A 24,097-nucleotide genomic window follows, 5' to 3' on the forward strand; every position below is an offset into this window, starting at 1 on the left:
GCGGGTCTGGGGATGGAATCCAGGGGCATTTGACCTCTCAGCCATACCCCCTGCCTATTTTTAATTTTTAATTTTGAAACAGGGTCTCACTGAGTTGCAAAGGACCTCACTACATAGCTGAGGCTGTCCAGGAACCGTGATCCTCCTGTCTCAGCCTCCCGAATGCTGGGATTACAAGCGTGTGCCACCACGCCCAGCTGCAGATTTTTTAAGATATGCATTTTATTTTATTTATTTTATTTTATTTTTTATTTTTTAAACATTTTTATTGGTGCATTGTAATCATACATCACATTGGAATACAAGACTTGAGAGGATATACAAGCACACATCATCCAATTAGCCCTCATCCAGTCCCCATCCCATTCCCCCCCTTGATCCCATGCTTGATTGGTGATTATCTTTGTTTACGTACCTCATGAGTTTTAAAGAGGTTCCATCCTCCCCCATCCCATCCCCTCTGATTGGTCACCTTAATTGCTTCGCTATAGGGCCCTTTCTATAACTCGACCTCCTCCTGTTACCCCTTTCCTCCTAGTTCTTGCTAATTAGGGGAAGCATCTGGTTTTTATTTTCTGAAATATTTCTTTGTGCATGCGGCATTGCAAGTTCCGATCCCACTCTTGACGGCCCCAGTAGTGGCCTGGCTACCCAGAGGACTCTGACCCCGACCTCGCTGCCTCTGGCACCAGCCTTGCCTCATGGGAGGCCCTGATTCTGGCCTCGCTGGCACCCGCACTGACCTAACCCCTCGGCTGGCTCTGATTCCGGTCTCGGAGGCCCCAGCACTGGCCTTGCCTCAAGGCAGGCTCCGATCCCAGCCTCCCTGACCCTGGCACCAGCCTAATCCCTCGGTAGGCTCTGATCCCCGCCTCAGAGGCCTCAGTAGCGGCCTTGCCTCATGTCAGGCTCCAATGCCGGTCTCGCTGGCCCTGGCACCAGCCTAACCCCTGGGCAGGCTCTGATCCCGGCCCCGGAGGCCCTAGCACTGGCCTTGCCTCATGGAAGGCTCCGATGCCAGCCTTGCTGGCTCCGGCACTGGCCTAACCCCTCGGGAGGCTCCAATCCCAGCCTCGGAGGCCCCAGCACCGGCCTTGACTCATGGCAGGCTCTGATCCCAGCGTCTCTGGCCCTGGCACTGGCCTAACCCCTCAGCAGGCTTCGATGCCGGGCTTGGAGGCCTCAGTAGCGGCCTTGCCTCATGGCAGGCTCTGATCCCAGCCTCGCTGGCCCCGGCACCGGCCTAACCCCTCAGCAGGCTCCAATCCCGGCCTCGCTGGCCCTGGCACCAGCCTTACCCCTCGGCAGGCTCCAATCCCAGCCTTGGAGGCCCCAGCAACGGCCTTGCCTCACGGAAGGCTCTGATGCTGGCCTCGCTGGCCCCGGCACCAGCCTAACCCCTGGGCAGGCTCCGATCCCGGCCTCAGAGGCCCCAGCACTGGCCTTGCCTCATGGCAGGCTCCGATGCCAGCCTTGCTGGCCCCGGCACCAGCGTAACCCCTTGGCAGGCTCCGATCCCAGCCTCACTGGCCCCGGCACTGGCCTAATCCCTTGGCAGGTTCTGATCCCAGCCTCAGAGGCCCCAGCACTGGCCTATCCTCATGCCAGGCTCCGATGCTGGCCTCGCTGGCCCCGGCACTGGCATAACCCCTTGGCAGGCTCCAATCCCGGCCTCGGAGGCTTCAGTAGCAGCCTTGCCTAATGGCAGGCTCTGATGCCAGCCTCACTAGCCCTGGCACTGGCCTAACCTCCCTCGGCAGGTTCTGATCCCGGCCTCGGAGGCCCCAGCACTGGCCTTGCCTCATGAAGGCTCCAATCCCAGCCTTGCTGGCCCCAGCACCGGCCTAACCCTTGGGCAGGCTCCAACCTGGGCCTCAGAGGCCTTAGTAGTGGCCTTGCATCACGGCAGGCTCCGATCCTGGCCTTGCTGGCCCTGACACTGGCCTAACCCCTCGGCAGGCTCCAATCCCAGCCTCAGAGGCCTCAGTAGCGGCTTTGCCTCAGAGCAGGCTGCAATCCCGGCCTTGCTGGCCCTGGCACTGGCCTTACCCCTTGGCAGGCTCCAATCCAGGCCTCAGAGGCCCCAGCACCAGCCTTGCCTCAGGGGATGCAGAGATCTGATGTATTACATCTGGGACTTTTTGAAGAAATAACCCCAGAGGCAGAATGCTACCACCATGCACCCTCGGGAACGTGGGACTACCTGCTGGATGAAGAGAGCGCTAACATCGGAGCATGCTGAGGGGTGAGGCTGGTGCCGGGGCCAGCGAGGCCAGGATTGGAGCCTGCCCAGGGGTTAGGCCAGTGCCGGGCCAGCGAGGCTGGCATCAGAGCCAGCAGGCTCCCGATGTGAGCACCCTCTTCACTCAGCAGGTAGTCCCACATTCCCGAGGGTGCGTGGTGGTAGCATTCTGCCTCTGGGGTTATTTCTTCAAAAAGTCCCAGATGTAATGCATCAGATCTCTGCATCCCCTGAGTACTGGCTGCTGCCTTTGCCACTGCCTCCATAATTTCAAATCTTTCCCAAGCTCTTTTTCCACCCTGCGTGTTGTCCAGTGTTCCCAAGCCTGTGCGGCAGTAGCATTCGATGTTTGGGGTAATTTCTCTAGAAGATAAGGTTGGCAGGATCAGATTTCTGCTTCTCCTCCCGAATACAAATCTCCACCACCATTGCGGCGACCGCTTCCAACACTGCCTTCCTCCTAGGTCTCTGCTAAACTCTCTCCTTGCAAGTGATGTCCAGGATTCTTAAGGATGTAGAGAAGAAACAGTCCTCTTTTGTGGGGAATTTTTCCAAAAGTTTCAGTTCGGTTGGATAAGTTTTATCTGCATCTCCAGTATCCTGGCAGCTGCCGCGGCCCTCTTGACCCCTCTCCGATATTTTTCTTTTTTCTTTTCCTTTTTTTTTTTTTTTTTTTTAAATAAGAGAAGACAGTATGTGTGGTTTGAGGAGGTTGTAGATCAGGCATTCTGTAGCACTGTGGCCCGGGCCCCGGTTCTTTCGGGGGTCAGGCGTGCCCTGCGTGACCTCCGCCCTGGGGGCCCAGGGCCTTGCGACCAGGGCCCGGGCCCTGGTTTTTCCGGGGGTCCAGAGTGCCCCGCGCGAACCTGCCCGGGGACCCAGGCCCCGGTTTTTCCGGGGAACGGCGTGCACCGCGCAACCCCACCCAGGGCCCCAAGATATGCATTTTAAAAGTAAATTATAAGCTGGGTGTGGTGGCTCATGCCTATAATCCCAGTACTTGGGAGTCTGAGACAGGAGGATTGCAGGTTTGAGGACAGCTTCAGCAACATAGCCAAGACTCTCACCAACCTAGTGAGACCTTGTAACAAAACAAAACAAAACAAAACAAAACAAACAAGTGCTGGGGAGTGTAGCTCACAGGTAGAATTCCCCTGGGTTTTTATTTTATTCCCCAAAATAAAGCAAGTTGCAAAACTGCATTTATAATGTCCATTTATGTAAGAGAACCCTAACTATTTATAGGTGTAACTATATCGCAAAAGCCCCATGAGGCCTTCCAACACATTCTTCAAGCAATTACCCAATGATACAGGCTCTTTCTAGAGCTTTCTCTCTTTCTAGAGAGCCTATATCATTGCATTATTGGTGTAGTTAAAAATAATTAAAAGAAAACTAAACAAACCCAGGCCTTTTGGTTCTTCTTTCCCACACCACATGGCATTCTTGTTCTGTTTAATCCTGAAGTCACAGTCTGCACCTCAGGTGACCTGGAAGAGCCCACTGCCAGACCTCCCTCCATGAGAACATGGAGTGTGGTCAGGTGTAGAATGTTCCCTGAAGAGCTCAGGGTTGATATAGGTAAGTTATAAGAGTTGTAATCACATCAGTAGATAAATCCATTACAGTGTAATCCATTACAGTGTAGCCCATTGTAATGAATTTATCTACTAATCATTACTGTAATTATTATAATTGTAGTGGATTTACTGGGTGGTAACGTAGGCTGGTGGGATGTGACTGGGGAAGGTGGGTCCTGGGGGTGTGGCCTTAGGGGTTGTGCTTGTTTTTGAATTCCCTTGCTTGTTGGCTCTTTGCTTCTGGCCTCCATGACGTGAGAGCAGAGCCTTACGCTTTCCTTCTCTCCGCTCCCCTGCCCTGAGCTCCAGACCTTGGCCTCATATGGACTGAACCTGAAGTCTCTAAAAAGACTGTGAGCAAATAAATCTCCCTTCCTCTAAGCTGCATGGTCAGTTGTTTTGGATCATTGCAGTGAGAATGTGGACTAAAACAACATGTGAGATTGGGAAGCTCATTTGTTAATTTTCTTCCTGCCTTATTTGGTTGGTTTTTTTTTTTTTTTTTTGGTGGTACTGGGGTTCCTAGAAACCCTTCTATCTCCGGGCTACACTCCCAGACCTATTTTTACATTTTTATTTGGAAACAGGGTCTCTTAAGCCAGCACGGCTGGCTTCGAACCTGCGCGATCCTCCTGTCTCCACCTTCCAAGCGTGGGGTTTACAAGTGTGCGCCACTATGCCCGGCTCTTCCTGCCTTATTTGAAGTGATGGCTCTTTATAGACAAATTAAGCAATATTGAAACTGCTGAGGAGTCATTTTGAAATGTGAATGCTGAAAATCCAAAACCTTTCAGGGCAGGAACTGGTATCTGATTGGAGGGTTGGGCTTCCGAAAGAGGAGGAAGAGGTTGGGACTATCAGAGGAAATCACCCAAGAGTGCTTTTTGCTGGTTGTAACTCTAGGCTGAGTGGGTGTCTGGGTACGGACGGCCTACCTGACCGATGATCCCACTGAGCTCGCCCTCCAGAATCTTCACTTGGCACTCCAGTAGCTCGATGTTGCTCAGGGAAGTCTGGTATTTATCCCTGTAGAGATTCAAGCTCCTTTCCAGGGAGGCGATCTTGTCCCCGGCCAAGGCAAGCTGCTCCTGTGCCAAATGGAGCTTCTCCCCTGAGTTCTCATTATGATTTCCCATTTCCTCCTCGTACAGAATCACCTGTTAGTGTGGGAACAAAACCACACTGAAGCATCTAATGAGGAAAGGATGTGGTTGTAAGACCCCACATGGAGTAGTACTTATGTCTCAACTAGCAACCCAGGAGAATGGAATAATAGGTGCAGCCTGGATCTAAAAGCAACGATATGTAATATCGGGATGGGAATAATTAGAAGTAAAAAAAAAAAAGATTGTCCTGTTTGGTAAGCTCCTCAAAGGCAGAGACTGCCTCTATTACGCATTCAGCTGTGCATGTGGTAAGAACTCAGTAAACACTTGTTGATTATTGGCAATGGATTTGTACCACTCCCCTTTTTCTCCAAGAGCTTGAAATACCAGTATTCTTTCTTTCCTAGGCATCCTCTAGAGATCTAATTTGGAAAATGCAGAGGCCCTCATGCACACAGGTTCATGCCAGCCAAGTTCCCAAGAGATAGTTGGGGGGGCGTGACCCGGAGATCCCTGCAGAGTTGCATGATCTTTATTTAGATTCCCTTTCTACCTAATCAGGTCATTAGTTGCCCAGCGGACAGACACTTATTGAATGCTCCTGAGCACGGTGTTGGGTGCAGAGGTGATATGATAGATACGTATGAGAGAAGCTAGCCTCTCGCAGAGTTTAAAACTCTCACCATTGAGGGGAAAATGATATTTAAAATTAAAAAAACAACTGAACGGAGCTGAGTGTGCTAAATTGTACGACTGGGATGGCCTGTGTTCAGGAATTGAGATCAAGAGTGTCATATTGGTTGAAATAATTCAGTTCTGGCAGAACAGTAATTAACTAATTACACTTGCTGTTTGACATTGATGATACTTCCTGGGGCAGGATTAGTTGGCTTCAGGCATTTCCTAGGTAAGGAGAGGAGGACAGGTATATGTTATATTCAAATGCTTAGGACGGAAGCTGTCAGTGGCCTGCTCATACCCCTGTGGCACTCACTATTTCTTTCACACAAAACCCATCCTAGCTGCAAGCATCTCCAACCCTTTGCCCGAGGGCCTCTCATCCAGGAGCTCACCAGAGGGCCGAGGCAGGGTAGGTTAGAATAGCTGGGTAGTTGACCCCCCAGGAGCAGCCCTCCACCAGTGACTGGAGTGGATGGTGGGTTCACTCTAACTCACATTCTATGGTGTCTCCCAGAGCTCCCCAGAAAGACCAAACCCTTTTGCCTACAGCAGGTAATCTATTTAATTGTGATTTTTTCCCCATGGACTTCCTGCCCTTCTTTAACTCACCTCCCTACAACTTCCTGGCATTTCCTCCAGAATTAGCTACATACTTGTATTTGAATCTTGGACTTAGGGTTCAGCTGTTGGCGGAACCCAACCTTTGACGGAAGTCTGATGCTTCTAAACAACAAAGCATTGGGGTAACTTGGCCAAATGCCTAAAGTAGACTTTCCAGAGCTTTCTTGGGTTGGGATCCATGACGGTGACTGCCCCTTGCTTACCCCTCCTACTTACTAACAGGACCTTGACTTTACTGGGGGCAGCCCCTAGAGTGCCCCACTTCCCAGGCTGCCTAGGAACCAGCTGTAGCCATGTGACCTGTTCTGGCTGATGAGTCACAAATGAGTGTGTGTGGCTTCTGAAAGGTGTTCTTAAAAGGAAGGAGTGAGTCTTCCTTCCCATCTTCTCCTTCATTCAAATTATAGGGAGTAAGGATGTGACGTCTGGAGCTCCAGCAGTGACCTTAGGTGACCTAGAGAGTGACATGTCGTCTTGGGCCAATGAAACGGAAAGAAATAGGACCTTAGGTGCCTAATGACAGATGAAATTACCATAAGACTAACCATCACCTGCCTCTGGCCTTCCTTTATATGACATAGAAATGGACTCTTAACTAATTTTCTGGTATTTGCAGCTGAAGAGTTTCCCAACTAATTGAGAGTTGCTTTATCCAAGCTGGACTCTCTTATTTAAGTTATGGTGAACCAGCTAGTTTCCACACAGTTTTATGTTAGTTTTTTTAAACCATGGTTCATAGCTGGGCATGGTGGCGCACCTGTAACACCAGTACGTGGAAGGCTGAGACAGGAGGATGGCAAGTTTGAGGTCCGTATGCAGAAACTTATTGGATCTTGTTTCAAAATAAAAGAAATAAAAAAGAGTTAGGGATGTAGCTGAGAGGTCGCATGGTCTGGGCTCAATTCCTAGCACCGCAAAAACAAAACAAAGCAAAACCAAACCAAACCATGGTTCAACTTACAGCCTTTTATCCAGATTACATTTCACAGTAAAATCTGTTTCTTCCCCTCCTAATCCTTTGCAATAGATTATCATTAGGGCCATAATTGTCTTTTAAAAAATTCTATGCTCCCTAAGGCCCCTCATAAAGTCTCTGGAGTTAGTCCCGAAGCAACCTGACCATCTAAAATATCCTTTGGAATTTTCTTCAAAATTTTTTTTTTTTGGTGGTACTGGGGATGGAACCCAGGGGCCTTCTACCTCCGGGCTACACTCCCAGACCTATTTTATATTTTATTTGGAAACAGGGTCTCTTACGCCAGCGCGGCTGGCTTCGAACCTGCGCGATCCTCCTGTCTCCGCCTCCCAAACGCGGGGATTACAAGCGTGCCCACCACGCCCGGCTATTTACTTATGTTTTAGCAGTATTACTGCTCAGGTGGCTTTAGTTCTGTAGCTTTGAGTCTTTGGGACTTTACTTGGGATTCTAAAGTGATGCTATTCTCTGGTTGAAGAAATACTGCCCTAGACCATGAATAAAAACGAATGCCCAGAATATACTTAAGTCTATAGGATCTAAAACCCTGGTTTGACAAAAAGCATGTGGCAATCTCAATGATCCACTTAGACTCAGTGTCTGGTTACCTTATCAGCTGTGCAGGTGCCAGCGCTTGATATATCACCAAAACCTGATTTTCTAAAAACAGTTGATTTTCATGGATCATATACCTTTTTGTAATAACCCTAAGAGACCCGGAGTCTTGTGCACTTAAATTGCAATGCTAATAGAATGAAGAAGACAGGCTCCCACACAGACACACAGGCATGTGCGAGCACACACACACACACACACACACACACACACACTCCACACCCCATACATATTAGCACTGGCCCTCTTTCCCAGAGATACTACTCTGTTCAGTTTCCATGTGCTCAGCTTCGAAAATACCAAGACTTAAAAAGGGAAAGTTTATAAAACCTGCCTAGGATATAGCAAAGCTCCCCTCTTCCAACCCACTGTTTTCTTTCCCATGGGCGTGTGGCCTGATTTCTGCAGGTATATGGGGCATTTCTTCTTTTTGTATATTTATTGGTGCATTATAGTCTCACATCAGAATGGAAATCATAGTGGCAGTGACATCCATGCACACAGCACTCGATGGGCCTCCCCTGGCTCCCTCCCCACTGCCCCTCTTCCATACAGGATATTGAGATTGGCATGATATTCTCACATATGCACATAAGGTCAGTAGAAGTGTTTCTTAATTAATTTTCCCTCCCCCTCCAGCCTCCCCTAGACCACCTCCCTCGCTCCTTTGGAATTTCTCTTCCTTCGTCCAGGGTCCCTCTTGGATCCCAATAACTCCCTAGCTTTGAGAGAAAACCTACGGCCTTTCACTTCTATGACTGGACAGTTTCACTTAGCATAATGTTCTCCAGGCCCATCCAATTTTTCTGCAAATGACATAATTTTGTTCTTGGTTGCTGAGTAGATCTCCATGTGTGTATATCCCATAATTTCATGACCCCTTCATCTGTTGATGGGCGCCTAGGTTGGTTCCATAATTTGAACTGTGCGACCCTAAACATGGCTACACATCTATTGCTCTAATATTTTGATTTCAGTCCCTTTGCAAAGATACCCAGGAGTGGAATAGGTAGGTCACATGGTGGATCCATTTTCCATTTTCTGAGGCCCCTCCCTCCACACTGGTCTCCATAGCGACCGCACTCATTTGCAATGCTACCATTGGGCGTGTGGGGGGTGTCTGGGGCCCGTCTGGCTATACCTCGTCTTCCTTCAGCTTGCAGTGGTGGTGAAGGAGCACCAGGTCGGAAGTCTGCTTCTCCAGGATGGACTGGTACTGCAGGAGGGAGCAGTAGGAAGTCTGCAGCTCCTCGGAGCGGAACTCCAGCTCGCGCTGCAGGCTCAGCAGTTTTTTCTTGAGTTGCTGGAGTTGCCTCAGGTGACACTGTTTAGTGGACTCGAACTCCACCGGGGGCTCCTCGAAGGCCATGGCCTGGGCTTGCTTCTTGTTCTAGAGCACGGACAGAACATACCGAAAAGGCTTTAGGCTGTCACGATTCTCTGACTTACTTTTCCCCTTGCTCAACCACTTGCATCCCCACCCTTTTATCTTCTCATCCATGGAGAACTTGCTCCAACCTTTCCTTCTTTTCCTAGGCTGATACCTCACTTTGTATTCCCACTCTGCAAGAAGGATTCAAAGGAAAGAAAAAAAATGATTCTTACTCTTTAGAAGCTTAGTATTAGGTCAAGAAATATGCACACGTGTAAAGGACCTAGAGAGATATATGTGATAGGTATTGTGCTTATGTTTTTCCTTAACCTATAAAGATAATACAATTGACCTAGAAGGAAATGGATTTTTTTTTGTTACTGGGGATTGAACTCAGGGGCTTTTTACCTCCAAGCTATACTCCCCAGCCATATTTCATTTTTATTTTGAAACAGGGTCTTGCTAGGTTGCTGAGAGTCCCACTGCTTGCTGAGGCTGCCCTCAAACCTGCGATCCTCCTGTCTCAGCCTCCCAAGTACTGGGATTCCAGGTATGTGTCACTATACTCAGCGAGGAAATGGATTTTGGGGTCAAGATTCCTGGACCAACATTGATATTAACAGTATCTGTGTAAAGAAACATTGAAAGGTGAGTTCTTGGGGGTTCTGGAATGCTGGAAACTGAGACGAAATGTGGAATATTGTTCCCGTCTGCACAATGACTCTGTCTCTACCTCCTGCAGAAAGATGTGACCTTTCAGATGCTGCGTGTGTGTGCGCATGTGTGTGGTGATGTCCACCTGCCAATCCACAGTTCCCTGGATGCTCCCAGACCCACTCTACCTCTTCATTCATGGCCTTCCTACCCCTGCCTTGTTTCTCTGGTATAACTGAGGCTTGCCATGGATGCTTCTATGTTTTCTTGCTCATCATTCCTAAAGTCACGTGAAAGCGAGATGAGAAAAGGGGGGTAGCCTGGGAGTGGTCCTAGGCTTCTCTCTCTGTCTCTGTTTACTCTCTTCCTAACTCCTTTTTTTTTTTGCAAAAAAGTAAAATCTCCTTGCCAAGCAATTTTTGACCACATGTCTTTTCTTTACGCTATGAAAAGTCATTTCAAAAAGAGGAGAATAAAGCAGGGGAGAAGACTAGGAGTGCCAGGATGGAGTTTATAATGGATCCTATTGACGAGGGGACATTTGAGCCAAAGCTTGAAGGAGGCAAGACAAGGAGCCTGGTAGAAATCTGTGGCAGGAATGGTCCAGAGAGAGAAAACAGCCAAGTGAAAGACGTGAAGGTGGGATGAGGCCTGGTTGTATTTGGGGATCCCGGGGGAGCTCCAGACACCTCATTCTAGCTGGAGCACAGAAAGTAAAGGGAAAAGTGGTGCTAGACAGGGTCCTTCAGGGTTAAATGGGCAACTCTAAACACTTTAACTTTTTTCAGGGAGATGGAAGGCCATTGTAGGGTACTGAGCAGGGAGTGACATGACCTCCATTAGATTTGACAAAGGACACACTGGCTGTTCTACTGGTGAAAACCAACTGGTGACTATGGTGGTCCATTTTCTCTGGCAAAGGCAGGAACCGGGATACCGGATATGAGACTACTGGAAGAATCCAGGCAAGAGAAACTGGTGGTGTGGACCAAGGTAGTAGCAGTGTAGTTTGGGAAAAATGGTTGGATTCAAGCTGTATTTTGAACGTAGGGTCTACAGGGTTAGATGTCAGATGGTGGGCAATGGTGGTCAAACAACACAGGATGACGTAAAAATTTTGGCCTGAGTAACTGGAGAGATGGACTTTTTTTTTTTCCCCCCTTTGGTACTGGGGACGGAGCCCAGGGGCATTCTACCTCTGAGCTATACCCTCCAGCTTATTTTTTAGTCTTTATTTTTTGAAACAGGGTCTCACTGAGTTGCAGAGGGCCTCACTAAGTAGCTGAGGCTGTCCATGAACCGCGCGATCCTCCTGTCTCAGCCTCCCAAATGCTGGGATTATAAGCGTGCGCCACCACACCCGGAGAGAGATGGACTTTTAATGGGATTACGCTGAGAATTGAAGGAGAAAATTCTTCTTTAGTGAGAGTGGATGGTGGCATCCCAGAGAAGGTAAAGGAGGCTCAGCCCAGCTCAGAGCCAGAAAGATAACAGCTGGCTGCATCCATGTATCTGAATTACTCTTTCCCAGTTCCCCTGGGAGTACATCTCACCCCAAGTGCCTCTAAATTGAAAAGATAGAAAACAGACTACTAGAGTCATTAAGCAAAAGAACCCAGGCAAAATCGAGCTGAGCTCGTGGCCTGAAGACCACGTGCGTGTGGCTAGAGGGAAGCTGATGAGTCTTCTTTTCCTAAGCTGAGCCAAGTGGCATTTTGTATTTACTTTGTGTCGCTGTAATTGCCAACATTTCCATTACATATTATTAGATGCTTCTATTTGTCTCAGGGTGAGCACGTTTGCTATTCTCACAACTCACTTGTGAATGAGCTTTGGAGAGAAGGAAGTTAGCAGAAGTGTGTGTGTGTGTGTGTGTGTGTGTGTGTGTACACACGTGTATAGAGGGAGGTTCTCAAGAGCTTAAACCCTCCTATCTACATAGGTAAGCTGGGGACATACGAAGCTACTTGGCAATCACAAATACTTCCTGTGACAACTAAAAAGCAAAAGTGAGAATGTGTTAGAATAGGGTTGCTTCTGAAGAATTTATTTTAGTGAAGCAATAAAATCCGTATTCTTTTTGTCCCGATCCTTTTTCTCTTGGCTTTCCTGAAGGTGAGTGGGTCCGTGAGGACTGGGGAATGGGCTTCCTGGTGCTTCTAGTGCTGCGTGTAACTTTGGACTTGGAGCTGCTCCCCCCACTGCTGCACGCGTGCCCCCCCAGTTGAGGGCTCAGCTGTGACCCTGCATGTATTCTGTCGTTCCTTCTCCTCCTTCCCCACAGCTCCACTTCCTCTTCAATGCCCCAAGGAATGAGAGAAACATGCTTTGTTTACAGAAGGCAAGCTTTCTTTAGGGTCTCCTCCTAGGACCTGGGGCATTCCCTGTGCTTAGCTGTGTTTTGCAGTTCTGTGTGCTTTAGAGTCTCCACGTGTAAAGAATGTTTTTGTTTTTTTTTTGAGGTGGGGGAGGGAGTTGGTACTAGGGATTGAACCCAGGGACATTCTACCTCTGATATATACCCTATCTCTACTTTATTATTTATTTATTCATTTATTTGTGGTACTGGGAATTGAACCCAGGGGCATTCTACCTCTGAGATATACCTCATCCCTATTTGTCTGTCTATCTATCTATCTATCTATCTATCTATCTATCATCTATCTATCTACCTATCTATCTATCTATCATCTATTTATGGTACTGGGGATTGAACCCAGGGACATTTTATCTTTGAGCTACACTCCCAGCCCGATTTTTAATATTTTATTTTGAAACAGGGTCTCACTAAGTTGCAGAGGCCTCACAAAGTTGCTGAGGCTGGCCGCAGATCTACAATCCTCCTGTCTCAGCGTCCCAAGTGCTGGGATTACAGGGGTGTGTCACCTCGCCTGGATGACTGAAGTTTTAACTTTCTGAATTATAAAATAAATAGAAAATGAGATGCTATGAATTTGATTTACACTTCACTTATATATGTGTCAAAGAACTGTTACAAAAGGTACCAATATATCTCCTAGTCTTTCTTTGTCTTCTTTTTTTTTTTACAAGTTTTTTTTCTAGTGAAGACATAGGTATTTTATTATATTTTCATTTGACTTTTAAACTGAGAGTTAAAGAAAATGAGCATGTGGGAAATGATTTTAAGGAAGGAAGATTAGTTTTTAAGATGACTGCCCAGAGTGATTTTGGGGGCCATCTGGTCTACCAGGTTTCTTAGCTAGATTTCTACCTTGGCAACAGTCATGGACAAGATGGAGCCCACTGGCCGCCCATGGGAACCTGTTCCCATATTTAGTCAGCCTTTCAGCCCTCCTTGTGGTCAGAGAGATTATAGCTATTGCTCCTTCCTTGCCTACGTGGCCACTTGATCACAGAAGGAAATTAATTGGCCTAGCATGATTTGCCTTTTGAAAAGTCACGTTGGTTTCCACCCAATACTTTGTGCTTTTCAAGTTGATGCTAATTGATTGATGTTAAGTTCTATATTTTCCCTGATATTGAAGTTAAGCTGACAGGTCTATAATTACCAGGATTGTCCTTTTTCCCTTTTTAAAAAGATGAGCACTTCATTTACCCTTTTTCAGTCTACAGGGACTTTCTTTATCCTCTTGAGTTCTCAAAAATAATCACTAGCAGCGATGTAATAACACCTGCCAATTCCTTAAGTACTCTTAGAAGAATGTCATCAGGCCCCGCTGATTTGCCTAAAGCCGGCTTTTCAAAATACTTTTTAACCATTTTATACCCTGTTCTAGTTTGCCTTCACTTCCAGTGCAAGTTGGCATTGTTCTGATAACTGGATCCCTGATGATTTTTTTTTCAATAAAAACCCAAAATCTTCCTATTTTTTCCAGTTATTGTCATGGACTTCTTTTCTTATCACTGAGGTGAGGTGTTAGGTGAAATATTTCCTTGGAACTATAGGTAGCCTTATAGCACTGGGTAGGTTTATCTATTACTTCTTATGGCTTTTATCAATTACATTTCTTATACTGGGATAGGATTCTACGTTTAGGTGACATGAATTTCTTTGTTGGATGTATCTTTGTGGTGTAGACAATTCTCACCAGTGGTCTCTATTTACTTTAGATTTACTTTGAAAAAAAAACTTTTTATATTGGAATTCTTTTTTGATTCACAGAAAAATTCCAAAAATAGCACAGGGAGTTTTTATAGATTCTTCACCCAACTTCCCCTATGTTAACTTCTTACCTAGCCTGGCACATACATTTGTGTAAACTAAGAAATTAACATTGTGTAGTTATTATGGATAAAACTAGATACTATTTTGGATTTCACTTTTTTTTTTTTCAGTAATGCGTTTTTCTTTTTTTTCTGGTCTAGGACCTAATCCAGGGTCCTATCTTGCATTTATTTACAGATTTTGTTTTTATTGCCAATGTTTAAAAATAATAAGTTGGGTGTGGTGGCGCACACTTGTAACCGCAGTGCTTAGGAGGCTGAGACAGAAGGATCATGGTTTGCGGCCAGCCTCAGCTACTTAGTAAGGCCCTTTGCAACTCAGTGAGATCCTGTTTCAAAATAAAGAATAAAAAATATGGCTGGGGGTGTAGTTTGGAGGTATAATACCCCTGGGTTCCATCCCCAGTACCATACACACACAAAATAAATAAATAAAATTGTGTAATAATGGCCATCAAGATTCTACTAATCTTTGATATGCAGGGATAAAATTTGCATTATATAGTTATTATTTATTTATTTCATGGTACTGAGGATTGAACCTAGAGGCATTAAACCTCTGAGCCGCACCCTGAGATCTATTTTATTATTTTTTTTTGGAAACAGGTCTCACTAGGTTGCTGAGACTCTTGCTAAATTTCTGAGGCTGGTCTTAAACCTGTGATCCTCCTGTCCCAATCTCCCAAGTCCTGGGGTCACAGACTTGCACCACTGTGCCCGGTCATCATATAATTTTATCCTAAAGTATTGCTCTCCACATACCTCAAAGATTAGTGTGACTAAGTTCTGCTGAATGTCGGGGCACACTCCCCAAGATGCCGTAGAAAATGGAGGGAGCCTAGGAAAATTGCTCAAAAAGACCCTTCCTTTTTAAATTCGATCATCATTTTATTATGACATCTCTGTTGTTCTCTTGGCTCCAGGAGTAGATTGAGGGCAGTGAGGGATAATTTTAAGGAGGTGCTCAGCATCGGGGCAGAGCGAGCGCGGGCTGGTACCTGAGGAGCGAGTGCCCATCACGTCTGCACCGCGGGAACCTCACTCCCTCACCCTAGTTCCTGCTCTGTCTCTGGGCTTTGGAGCGTAACCTATTCTTGATTTACAAGGTCAGGTCATTTTCTTTCCTATCGCCCACTTCCTTCCTTCCCTTTCTTTGGTTACACATACTATCTGATGTCCTATCTTACTTTTCTCCCATAACTGTGCGCCAGAACCACGACACCACTTATTTTCCCATCTCTTTGTCAGATATAAGCAAAAAATCCCAGCAAGTCTTGGGTTTCACCTCAGCCACAGATGACCTTGGAGATAGCTGGAGTGAGCAACCCCAAGGGCGAGAATGACGTGTGTTTACTGTCTCTGTCTCTCTCTCTCACGGCTTGCTTAGTAAGTACTCTTGAGTGGCTGGTGGAAGAACTTTCTCTTGTTCTTTCCCAAGGGAGCAGAAGTGGCCAGGGAAGCGAGGGAGGCAGCGGCTGGCAAAGGCCTCCCGGGGCTGCTGCTCATCATGGCTTCCTGCATGCAGAGCTGCTACTCTTCCCATGTGACATTTCCTTGTGGAAAGCAGATTTTAAAGTGATTTTCAGGGCAGATGAGTATAGGTCTACACGTAATTGTGTATTTGTATGCATAGTCTGCAATTTAAATTTTGCGCTAAGTGCTGGGGCTGGGGGGTGGGGAAAGGAGCTTGTTTTAAAGCGTGTTTCAAGCTGTTAGACCTACTTCTGGGCAATTAGAATAATAAAATGCAATTTAATACTTTTCTCCTTCCAACTTGCCAGGTACATTTAGAAGCCTCATGGCTTTCCCTGACTGGGGGACCAAGCAAACTCAGGACGGCAATGGTGAAAATATCCTGAAACGTTAATATTTAGAAAGAAGTAAATTATGATAATCTTCTTCCTGAGATCCATTTAAGAAAACCAAAGGACTACCCCCCCCCAACATATTCATGACTTCCTGAGGAAAGGATAGCTATGCTCAGTAAGAAAAAGTAAAATTGCTTTGTTGGTAGTGTTTTTAGGGCACGGCAGAGAACAATTCGTGGTTTCTATAGTGAGGTGGGAAGTCTTGGGAGAACTGTAACACACACAACAGAGAGACCAGATTCTTGACCACAGGGAACATAGTGGCTGCTTAGACAGCAGCCGGGAGGCTCACTTGGGGGCTCAGCAGAGGCTTTGTGCAATCAGTGCCTGCTTTATGTTTACACAGAACTCAAGTCACCAATCGGAAATAAAGACCACAAGTAAGAAATTCCTGGAAACGCAGATTTTAGAGAGTGGTAGGAAAATATATCCCAGCTGGCATGGACACATTTAGAAACTGGTTTAAAAATACCTTGGGTTTAGAGTTTCCAAAGAGAGAAATGCTGAAGCCTCAGGCTGAAATAAAATTGCCTCAGCTCATAAACGGCCTAGAGCATAGATCAGTGTTGGCTCAAAATCACAGTCTCAATAAAGACAGCCATGCCAGGGGCCCTAGTTACACACGAGTCGGATACATATTACTGTCTTTGCTTGTGCACCTTGAAAGGAGGTGAAGGAGAAACTGGGTGAGTGTTAGCTAGTAGTTTATGTGGGACATGGTGGCCTGAAACACTGGAAGAGTAGACAGGGGAGAGGAGGAAGCCGAGGGGGGTATTGTCAAGCCAGTGTCTACTGTGGGCACCTGGGCTCAACTCCACTGAGAAATTCTGGGAGAGAGTGAAGAGCGTGCCTAGGATTAACTCTAAGGGGGAAAACGAGGTAGGTTCTTTATTTTTTATTTTTATTTTTGTGGCACTGTGGATTGAACCCAGGAACATTCTACCTCTGAGCTACATCCCCAGCTCTTTTTATTTTTATTATTATTTTTTGAAACAGGGTCTCATTAGGTTGCTGAACATCTCATTAAGTTGCTGAGACTGATCTCAAACCTGTAATTCCACTGTCTCCTCTTCCCAAGTACTGGGATTACAGGCATGTGCCACCATGCCCCGTTTAGGAGACAGGCTATTTAATCAAACTTTTTGTTATTGGTTGAGGACTGCTCCTAGGGCTACTTACTTTTTGGCACTTTGGCTGGTCCTGTGATTGGGTTCTGACCTTTCAAAGAAAATCTCAGAGGCAGTGTAATGCAGGTGTGGCCATAACACACTCGGGCTGCACTGATGAACAGGGATGCTTAGCAGGTTCAAGGGCTTTTATTTTCATGGTCAACTTAGAAGTTTGTCTAAGACCCAATGGGAGACACAACTCTCTATATGTCACTGTGATCTGGAATTTTTCAGGGAGACAGGCTATGAATCAAGGCGTGAAAGACCAGTAAGCAAAAGATGGCCCCTGAACCACAGATGACCCTGGAAATTGCTGGAGCAAAAAGTCCCTGGGGGAGGAGTGGCATTCCCCCAGCGAGGTTGTGTGTGCTTCATTCTTTCTTCAATAAACTACGCTTGAATGGGATCTCACCTAACTCCAATCAGAATGATGATAATTCAAAATACAAACAACAACAAATGCTGGCGAGGGTGTGGAGAAGTGTGAACTCGAGTACATGGTTGGTGAGATTGCACATTAATGCAACCACTTTGGAAAACAGTATGGAGGATCCTTAGATGAATGGGAACAGACCTACCATATGACCCAGCAATACCACTTCTGGATATCTACCCAAAAGAATGGAAACCAAACTACCAGACTAATGCACAATATAAACCTGTGTTTATAGCTGCACAATTTACAATTGCCAGACTATGGAACCAGCCAAGATGCCCATCAACAGATGAATGGATTACAAACTGTGGGATATTTGCACAGTGAAATTTGACTCGGCCAGAAAGAAGAACAAAATTATGTCATTTGCAAGGAAATGGATGGAACAGGAGAACATTATGCTAAGTGAGATTAACCAGTCACAAAAAGTAGAAAGTTGGGATTTTCTTCCTCATATGCAGAAGCTAGGGAGAAAATGGGTTGTAGGAGGAACTCTAGACAAAAAAGAAGAAACCTTAGGTGAGTAAAGAAGGCGACCTACTGAGGGAGCGAGGAGAGGGGAAGGAGGAAGCACCCTGGTGCACACACATGATGTACATTCATAAGCATACCTCTCTCTATTTTGGGGAAGATGGTGGCCAGTAAAAAGGACATGCATTCCTCAGAGAAGCCCTGGACATCAGATTTTGGTTTAATATCTGAGCAGGACAATTTAAGGAGACATTTCCAGCCATGACTTCCTATCTAGAATACAGGAGAGAGACTGGATAACGGTGGAATTAGAAGCAAGATGACAAGGAGGTGCCCGCTGTGCAAGAAAAGTGAATTTTGGAATAACATCCCAGAAGAGATTAGAGAAAAGACCTCTTCAGCTGCACATGCTGGGGACTCTTAACAACATACCTTGTAAGAAAAATTATCTGGGCGTGGTGGAGGGAGCCCAGCAGAGCCGGGCGGGAAGCCCAGCCATGAGTCCCGGGGAGCTCAGTGTGCCTGGCTGCCTCGCTCCTCTATGCTGTGTGAGGGGCCAGGATGCTCTCAGAATAGCAGATCCTGTTCTACGTGGTGAGGCTGTGGGCCTCCACCCGTGAAGGGGAGATAAAATTCATTTCTGCTGAGTGCTCGATCTCACAACCTCTTCAAAACAGACATATTGTCTTTTCTTATTAAAAATATTGGAGAGGGGCTAAGATGGCAGAGGCAGCAGCCAGGATTCAGGAAATGCAGACAAATCCTAACCAATCCACCTTGAACTTTTGGAAAAAAAAATCTCTGGGAAGGGGGACTGCCCCTGCTGTACATGCTTAAGAATTCTTGACTTCATACCATGTAAGGAAGGAGCTCAGTAGAGAACCAGGAGGAAGGCAGCAGCAGCAGGGGCGGCGGAGGCCAGTATTTGGGAGAGGCAGAGATCAAATTCAATTGGTGGTGGTGACTAGTATTTGGGAGAGGCAGAGATCTGACCCAATCCATCTTGATATTTTGAAGAAATTGCCCCAAAGGTAGATTGCTACTGTTGTGCATGCTCAGGAATTCTGGACAACATGCTGTGTTGGAAAAATGTCTGGGTGAGAATTGAGATGGTGGAGGCAGCAGCAATGGCGGTGGCTCGTATTCAGGAGAGGCAGAGACCTGATTCAGTCCACCTTGATCTTTTGAAGAAATCACCCCAAAGGTAGAATGCTACCGCCACACATGCTTGGGAATTTGAGACAACATGCTCTGTGAATAAGGTGCTCAGAAGAGAACCGAGATGGCTGTGGCAGCAGCAGTGGTGGTCAGTATTTGGTAGAGGCAGAGATCCAATCCAACCCACCTTAAAATTTTAGAGAAATGTCCTCAAAGGTAGACTGCTACTGCCACACATGCTCGGGAGTTCTGGAAATCATACTGTGGGGGAAAGGTGTTCAGGAGAGATCCAAGATGGTGGTGGCAGCAGTGGCGGTGGTGACCAGTATTGGGGGGGGGGGCGGAAACAGATCCAGTCCAATCCATCTTGAACTTTTGAGGTAATCTCCCTAAAAGTAGACTGCTCCTGCCACACAAGCTTGGGAATTCTGGACAACATGCTAAGTGGTAAAAGGGTTTGGGGGTTATCAGAGGGAGCCCCACATAGCCAGGATGGGCAGCCATGCTGCGTGTTCTGGGAGACATCAGCCCTCAGCTCCTCTTGTGCAGAGCTGGAGACCAGGGTACATGTGGAGCAGCAGAGCCTGCTATCCGAAGTGAAGCTGTGGACCTCTGCCTTTGGAGGAAAGACAAAATTAATTGCCACTGGGTATTTGGGGTCCCAGATTTTGCAAAAGACATGTACTGCTTTTTCATATTAAAAAAAAAAAGATGGAAGAATGCCGGGCGTGTTGGCGCACGCTTGTAATCCCTGAGCTTGGGAGGTGGAGACAGGAGGTGCAGGTTCGAAGCCAGCCTTGCTGGTTTATGAGACCTGTTTCCAAATAAAAATATTAAAAAAAATAGGACTGGGAGTGTATCCAGGAGGTAGAAGGGTTTCCAGGAACCCCAGTACCACCAAAAAAAAAAAAAAAAAAAAAAAAAAAAGGGGGAACATCTGTAGACGACCTGCTCATAGTGACAGAGACCAGAACCCATTGCACAGCAAGGCCGGTGTTGGGGCCTCTGAGGCCAGGACAGGAGCCTGCCATGTGGTGAGGCCTGTGCTGGGGCCAGCAAGGCCAGGATAGGACCCTGCCTTAAGGCAAAGCCGGTGCCAGGGCCAGCGAGGCCGGGATCAGAGCCTGCCATGAGGCAAGGCCGGTGCTGGGGCCCCTGAGGCTGGGATCAGAACCTGCCGAGGGGTGAGGCTGGTGCTGGGGCCAGCAAGGCTGGGATTGAAGCCTGCCATGAGGCAAGGCCAATGCTGGGGCCTCCGAGGCCAGAATCGGAGCCTGCTGAGGGGTGAGGTCAGTGCCGGAGTCAGCAAGGCCGGGATTGGAGCCTGCTGTGAGGCAAGGCCAGTGTCGGGGCCTCCAAGGCCGGGATCAGAGCCTGCTGAAGGGTGAGGCTGGTGCCAGGGCCAGTGAGGCGAGGATCAGAGCCTGCTGTGAGGCAAGGCTGTTGCTGGGGCCTCTGAGACCAGGATCAGAGCCTGCCATGTGGCAAGGCTGGTGCTGGGGCCTCTGAGGCCGGGATCGAAGCCTGCCATGTGGCGAGGCTGGTGCTGGGGTCAGCAAGGCCGGGATCAGTGCCTGCCATGTGGTGAGGCCATAGTTGGAGCCAGCGAGGCCGGGATCGGAGCCTGCTGGGTGGCCAGGCTGGGACCTTCAAAAGTGGGACTGGAACTTACAATGCAGCATACACAGAGAAATATCACAGAAAATAAAAATTCAGATATTTTCCCTAATATGCAAAAACTAGGAAGAAATGGATAATAGAAAGAAATCCAGTTGAAGAAAGGGCCCTATGGAGGAGCAATTAGGATGACCAATCAGAGGGGATGGGATGGGGAAAGATGGAATCTCTTTAAAGCACATGATGTACGTAAACAAATATATCAAAGTCAATCACTAAATCAAGCATGGGATCCAGGGAGGGGGAGGGAATGGGATGAGGATTGGATAAAGGCTAATTGAGTGATGTGTGCTTGTATATCCTCACAAGTCTTGTATTCCATTGAGATGTTTGACTACAATGCACCAATAAAAATATATTTTAAAAAATGCTGGGATGACAAGCGTGTACCACCACGCCCATCCAAGACACACTTTTATACACCTGCACAGCCTATATGTTAGCCAGGACAGAAACTTATCTCATAAGGTTCCTGCTTCCTCAACTAGACTGTGAGGTCCTTGACAGTAGGTCTGTTTTCTTTGTGATCAGTCTACTGAATTGGACACATAAAAGAAAGTAAATAAATATCTCCAAGGCAGTCACTGAGCCAACAGGAGAAGGAGGAAGGGTGGAGGGAATGAGGGTATAGGGAACTGGGGAAGGGATGCATGAGTGATCCTGCCACCATCCTGTACACCTCGCCATGATGTAGGATTACAATGTGCCAATAAATTAAAAAAAAAAGTGAATGGCCAGAGAGAAGTCCCTGCTGAAGTAGTGAGGGGCAGAGGGAGGGCGCGGCCAGCCCGTTCCTCACGTTGCTGCCGTTCATCATGGCCTCCTCCACACAGAGCCGGTTCTCCTGCAAGGTCTTCCCCTGCCTCTTGCAGACATCGTGCAGACTCTTGATGTCAAGTTGTAGGCTCAAGAGCTTGCTGTTCAGGCTGTTGACTTCTCTGTCTCTCTCCCCCGCCTATGCAGCCAGCAAGACAAAAGCATCAATTACAAACCGGGAGGAAAAAGCTTACTTTTTGTTCGCTTAACAGGTCGACGGGAGACTTTCCGTTTGCTGGAAAGTTGTCCATCAGGCCTTGCTAGGACGACTCACCCCGTAGAAGGTTTACACGCCCTGCATTTGCGAGGTGTCTGAGTGTTCTGCAGTATTCAATTGTTTATATTAATTAATCTTCACTGCACTGCTGTGAGTGCGTCGGACAACTCCCCTGCTTTTCCAGAAGAAGTCAGGGCCTAGAATAATTCCAGGCACCCGGAGGACTGTCTGTAAACATGACTGGTTCTGTCACTGGTGACGTGACGTATTGAGATGCCACTGACAGTAGACCGTAGATAACCAGTGATGGAGATAAGGTGGGCGGCTCTGAAATCTCTGGGCTTTCTCTTGACCCGTTAGCACTAGAAACCTAGTGCTTTTTTTTTCACTGTAGACAGTGAAAAGGGTCAGCTCACTGTTGCTGGGTCAGCGCAGGGAGCATTGACGGAGATCAAGCAGAGCGGGTAGAGCGCTGCAGACTGGGTGGGGCGGGGGTGGGAGCCGAGCACCGGCCCAGGGTGGGTTCACTAGCACGAAGCCGCCTTCCACTCTCAGTGTGTGGGGTGGCAATAGTGGGAAGAGGAACTAGGAAGGAGGCCCCAAGAACATATGCAAGGCTTGGGTCCTGTTACTCTGCTGCCTGTGTGTGTGCGATGCTGGGGATCGAACTCAGGGGGTGTTCTACCTCACAGTTGCACCCCAGTCCTATTTTGTTTTTTATCTGAAAACAGGGTCTCGCAAAGTGGCTGAGGGCCTTAGTAAATTTCTGGCCTCGAAAATGAGACCCTCCTGTCTTGGCCTCCCAAGTACTGGGATTATAGGTGTGCAACACCAAGCCTGGCTGCCTTTTTTTTTTTAACCAAGATTTTTTTTTAATTGGTACCATGCTGGCATAAGAACAGGCATCAGCACCTCCAAGTTGAGGCTGGTGCAAGCATGGGAGATGCCCGGCTCTTAGGCTAAAACTACTCAGAAACAACTTCCTATGTGAGATTATGGGGCATTTTTTTCTTTTTGCGGTATTGGGGATTAAGCCCAGATATTACCTCTGAGTTACACCCTCAGCCCTTTTTAAAATATTCTTTATTTTGCAACAAGTTCTCACTAAGTTGCAGAGGGTCTCACTAAGTGGCTAAGGCTGGCTTTGAACCTGTGATCCTCCTGTCTCAGCCTCCCAAGGGATTCTAAGCATGAGCCACCATACCTGGCTCATGTAGCAATTATTAAATAAATGCTCTCAAGAGAAACCAGCAAGAAAGAGGGGGAAACCAGAGAGGGAAGGAGGAAGAAACCAATCGAGGGCAGTTTCCCATGAAGTCCTGTGGATCGCTTTAGCAGGTGAGCCCACAGGGAACTCTGGAGTATAAATTCCACCTTATAGCTGGCCCCATGTCTCATCAATGAAAGCTGGGCCGTGTAGCTCAGCATCCTCCAGTTAATGGCGCCAGTTGTCCCCTGGGAGGTAAGCTCCCAAGGGCTTCCGCTCTCCTCTCCTCTGGCACAGTGCCCTCCATAGTCTGCGGGCAGTTCTTCTAAGAGTGAAGGCAGGACTGGGTGCACAGCAATGGGTGCAGGGCGTTGAGACGCCGTGTCCTCGGAGATAGATTTTTGGGTAGCAGCAGAATTACAGATCTGTTTCTTTATAGCTGGCGCACTGCTACCCTGTCCTATAGACGGCTCCAGCTTTGGAAACATACGAGTTACATAGCCCACATTCTCAGGGGAACGGGTGGCCTGATATGGACACCGTAAATCAAGCCTTCCTGGACAGGTCAGTTTAAGAGACCTCTGTCCAAGGCCGAGGGGCCCAGAGGCCAGCGTGAGCATCGGACACCGCAATGTCAGAGCTGTCGGAATTCAGGAGGTTTCCCAGAAGTGCTGCTGTCTCAGCTGATTTATTTCTTCATTTCCATTTAGTACCTGGATTTTTTTTTTTTTTTTACCACTTTACAGTTTAATTAGGTTAACGGCCTGGCTCTGTCATTAAAAGGATTTCATTATCTCAAAACTCTCCCTCCTTCTCTCCTGCTCCAGCCCCTCTCTGTTCCCCGCTTTCAGAAAAATAACAGTGGATGTCAACTGCCCGAAGCATGTAATTACCATTAAGACAATTACCAGGAACTCTCTTAAGAGAATATGTGGAGAGTGGTTAAAAAAATACAGAGTGTGCAGGCACTGTTTTTGAACTTGAAAACAGAATACTTTACCCAACGAGGAGGAGCGGATGGATTC

General features: G+C 47.3%; 1 protein-coding gene across 1 annotated transcript in view; it reads right to left on the reverse strand.

Moving 5' to 3' along the window:
* Positions 1 to 24,097, reverse strand: part of PMFBP1 (polyamine modulated factor 1 binding protein 1) — a gene marked incomplete at both ends in the record, with an annotated part of 54,950 nt that overhangs the window by 27,236 nt on the left and 3,617 nt on the right. Inside the window, 3 exons of the mRNA XM_080703480.1 lie at positions 4,758 to 4,979; positions 8,963 to 9,211; positions 21,632 to 21,787. Coding sequence (XP_080559606.1) covers positions 4,758 to 4,979; positions 8,963 to 9,211; positions 21,632 to 21,787 — 627 coding nt within the window. The remainder of the gene's footprint in view (positions 1 to 4,757; positions 4,980 to 8,962; positions 9,212 to 21,631; positions 21,788 to 24,097) is intronic.

The sequence above is a fragment of the Muscardinus avellanarius genome (assembly GCF_963383645.1).
Source record: "Muscardinus avellanarius genome assembly, chromosome: 10".
In the NCBI taxonomy this organism is placed as follows: Eukaryota; Metazoa; Chordata; class Mammalia; order Rodentia; family Gliridae; genus Muscardinus; species Muscardinus avellanarius.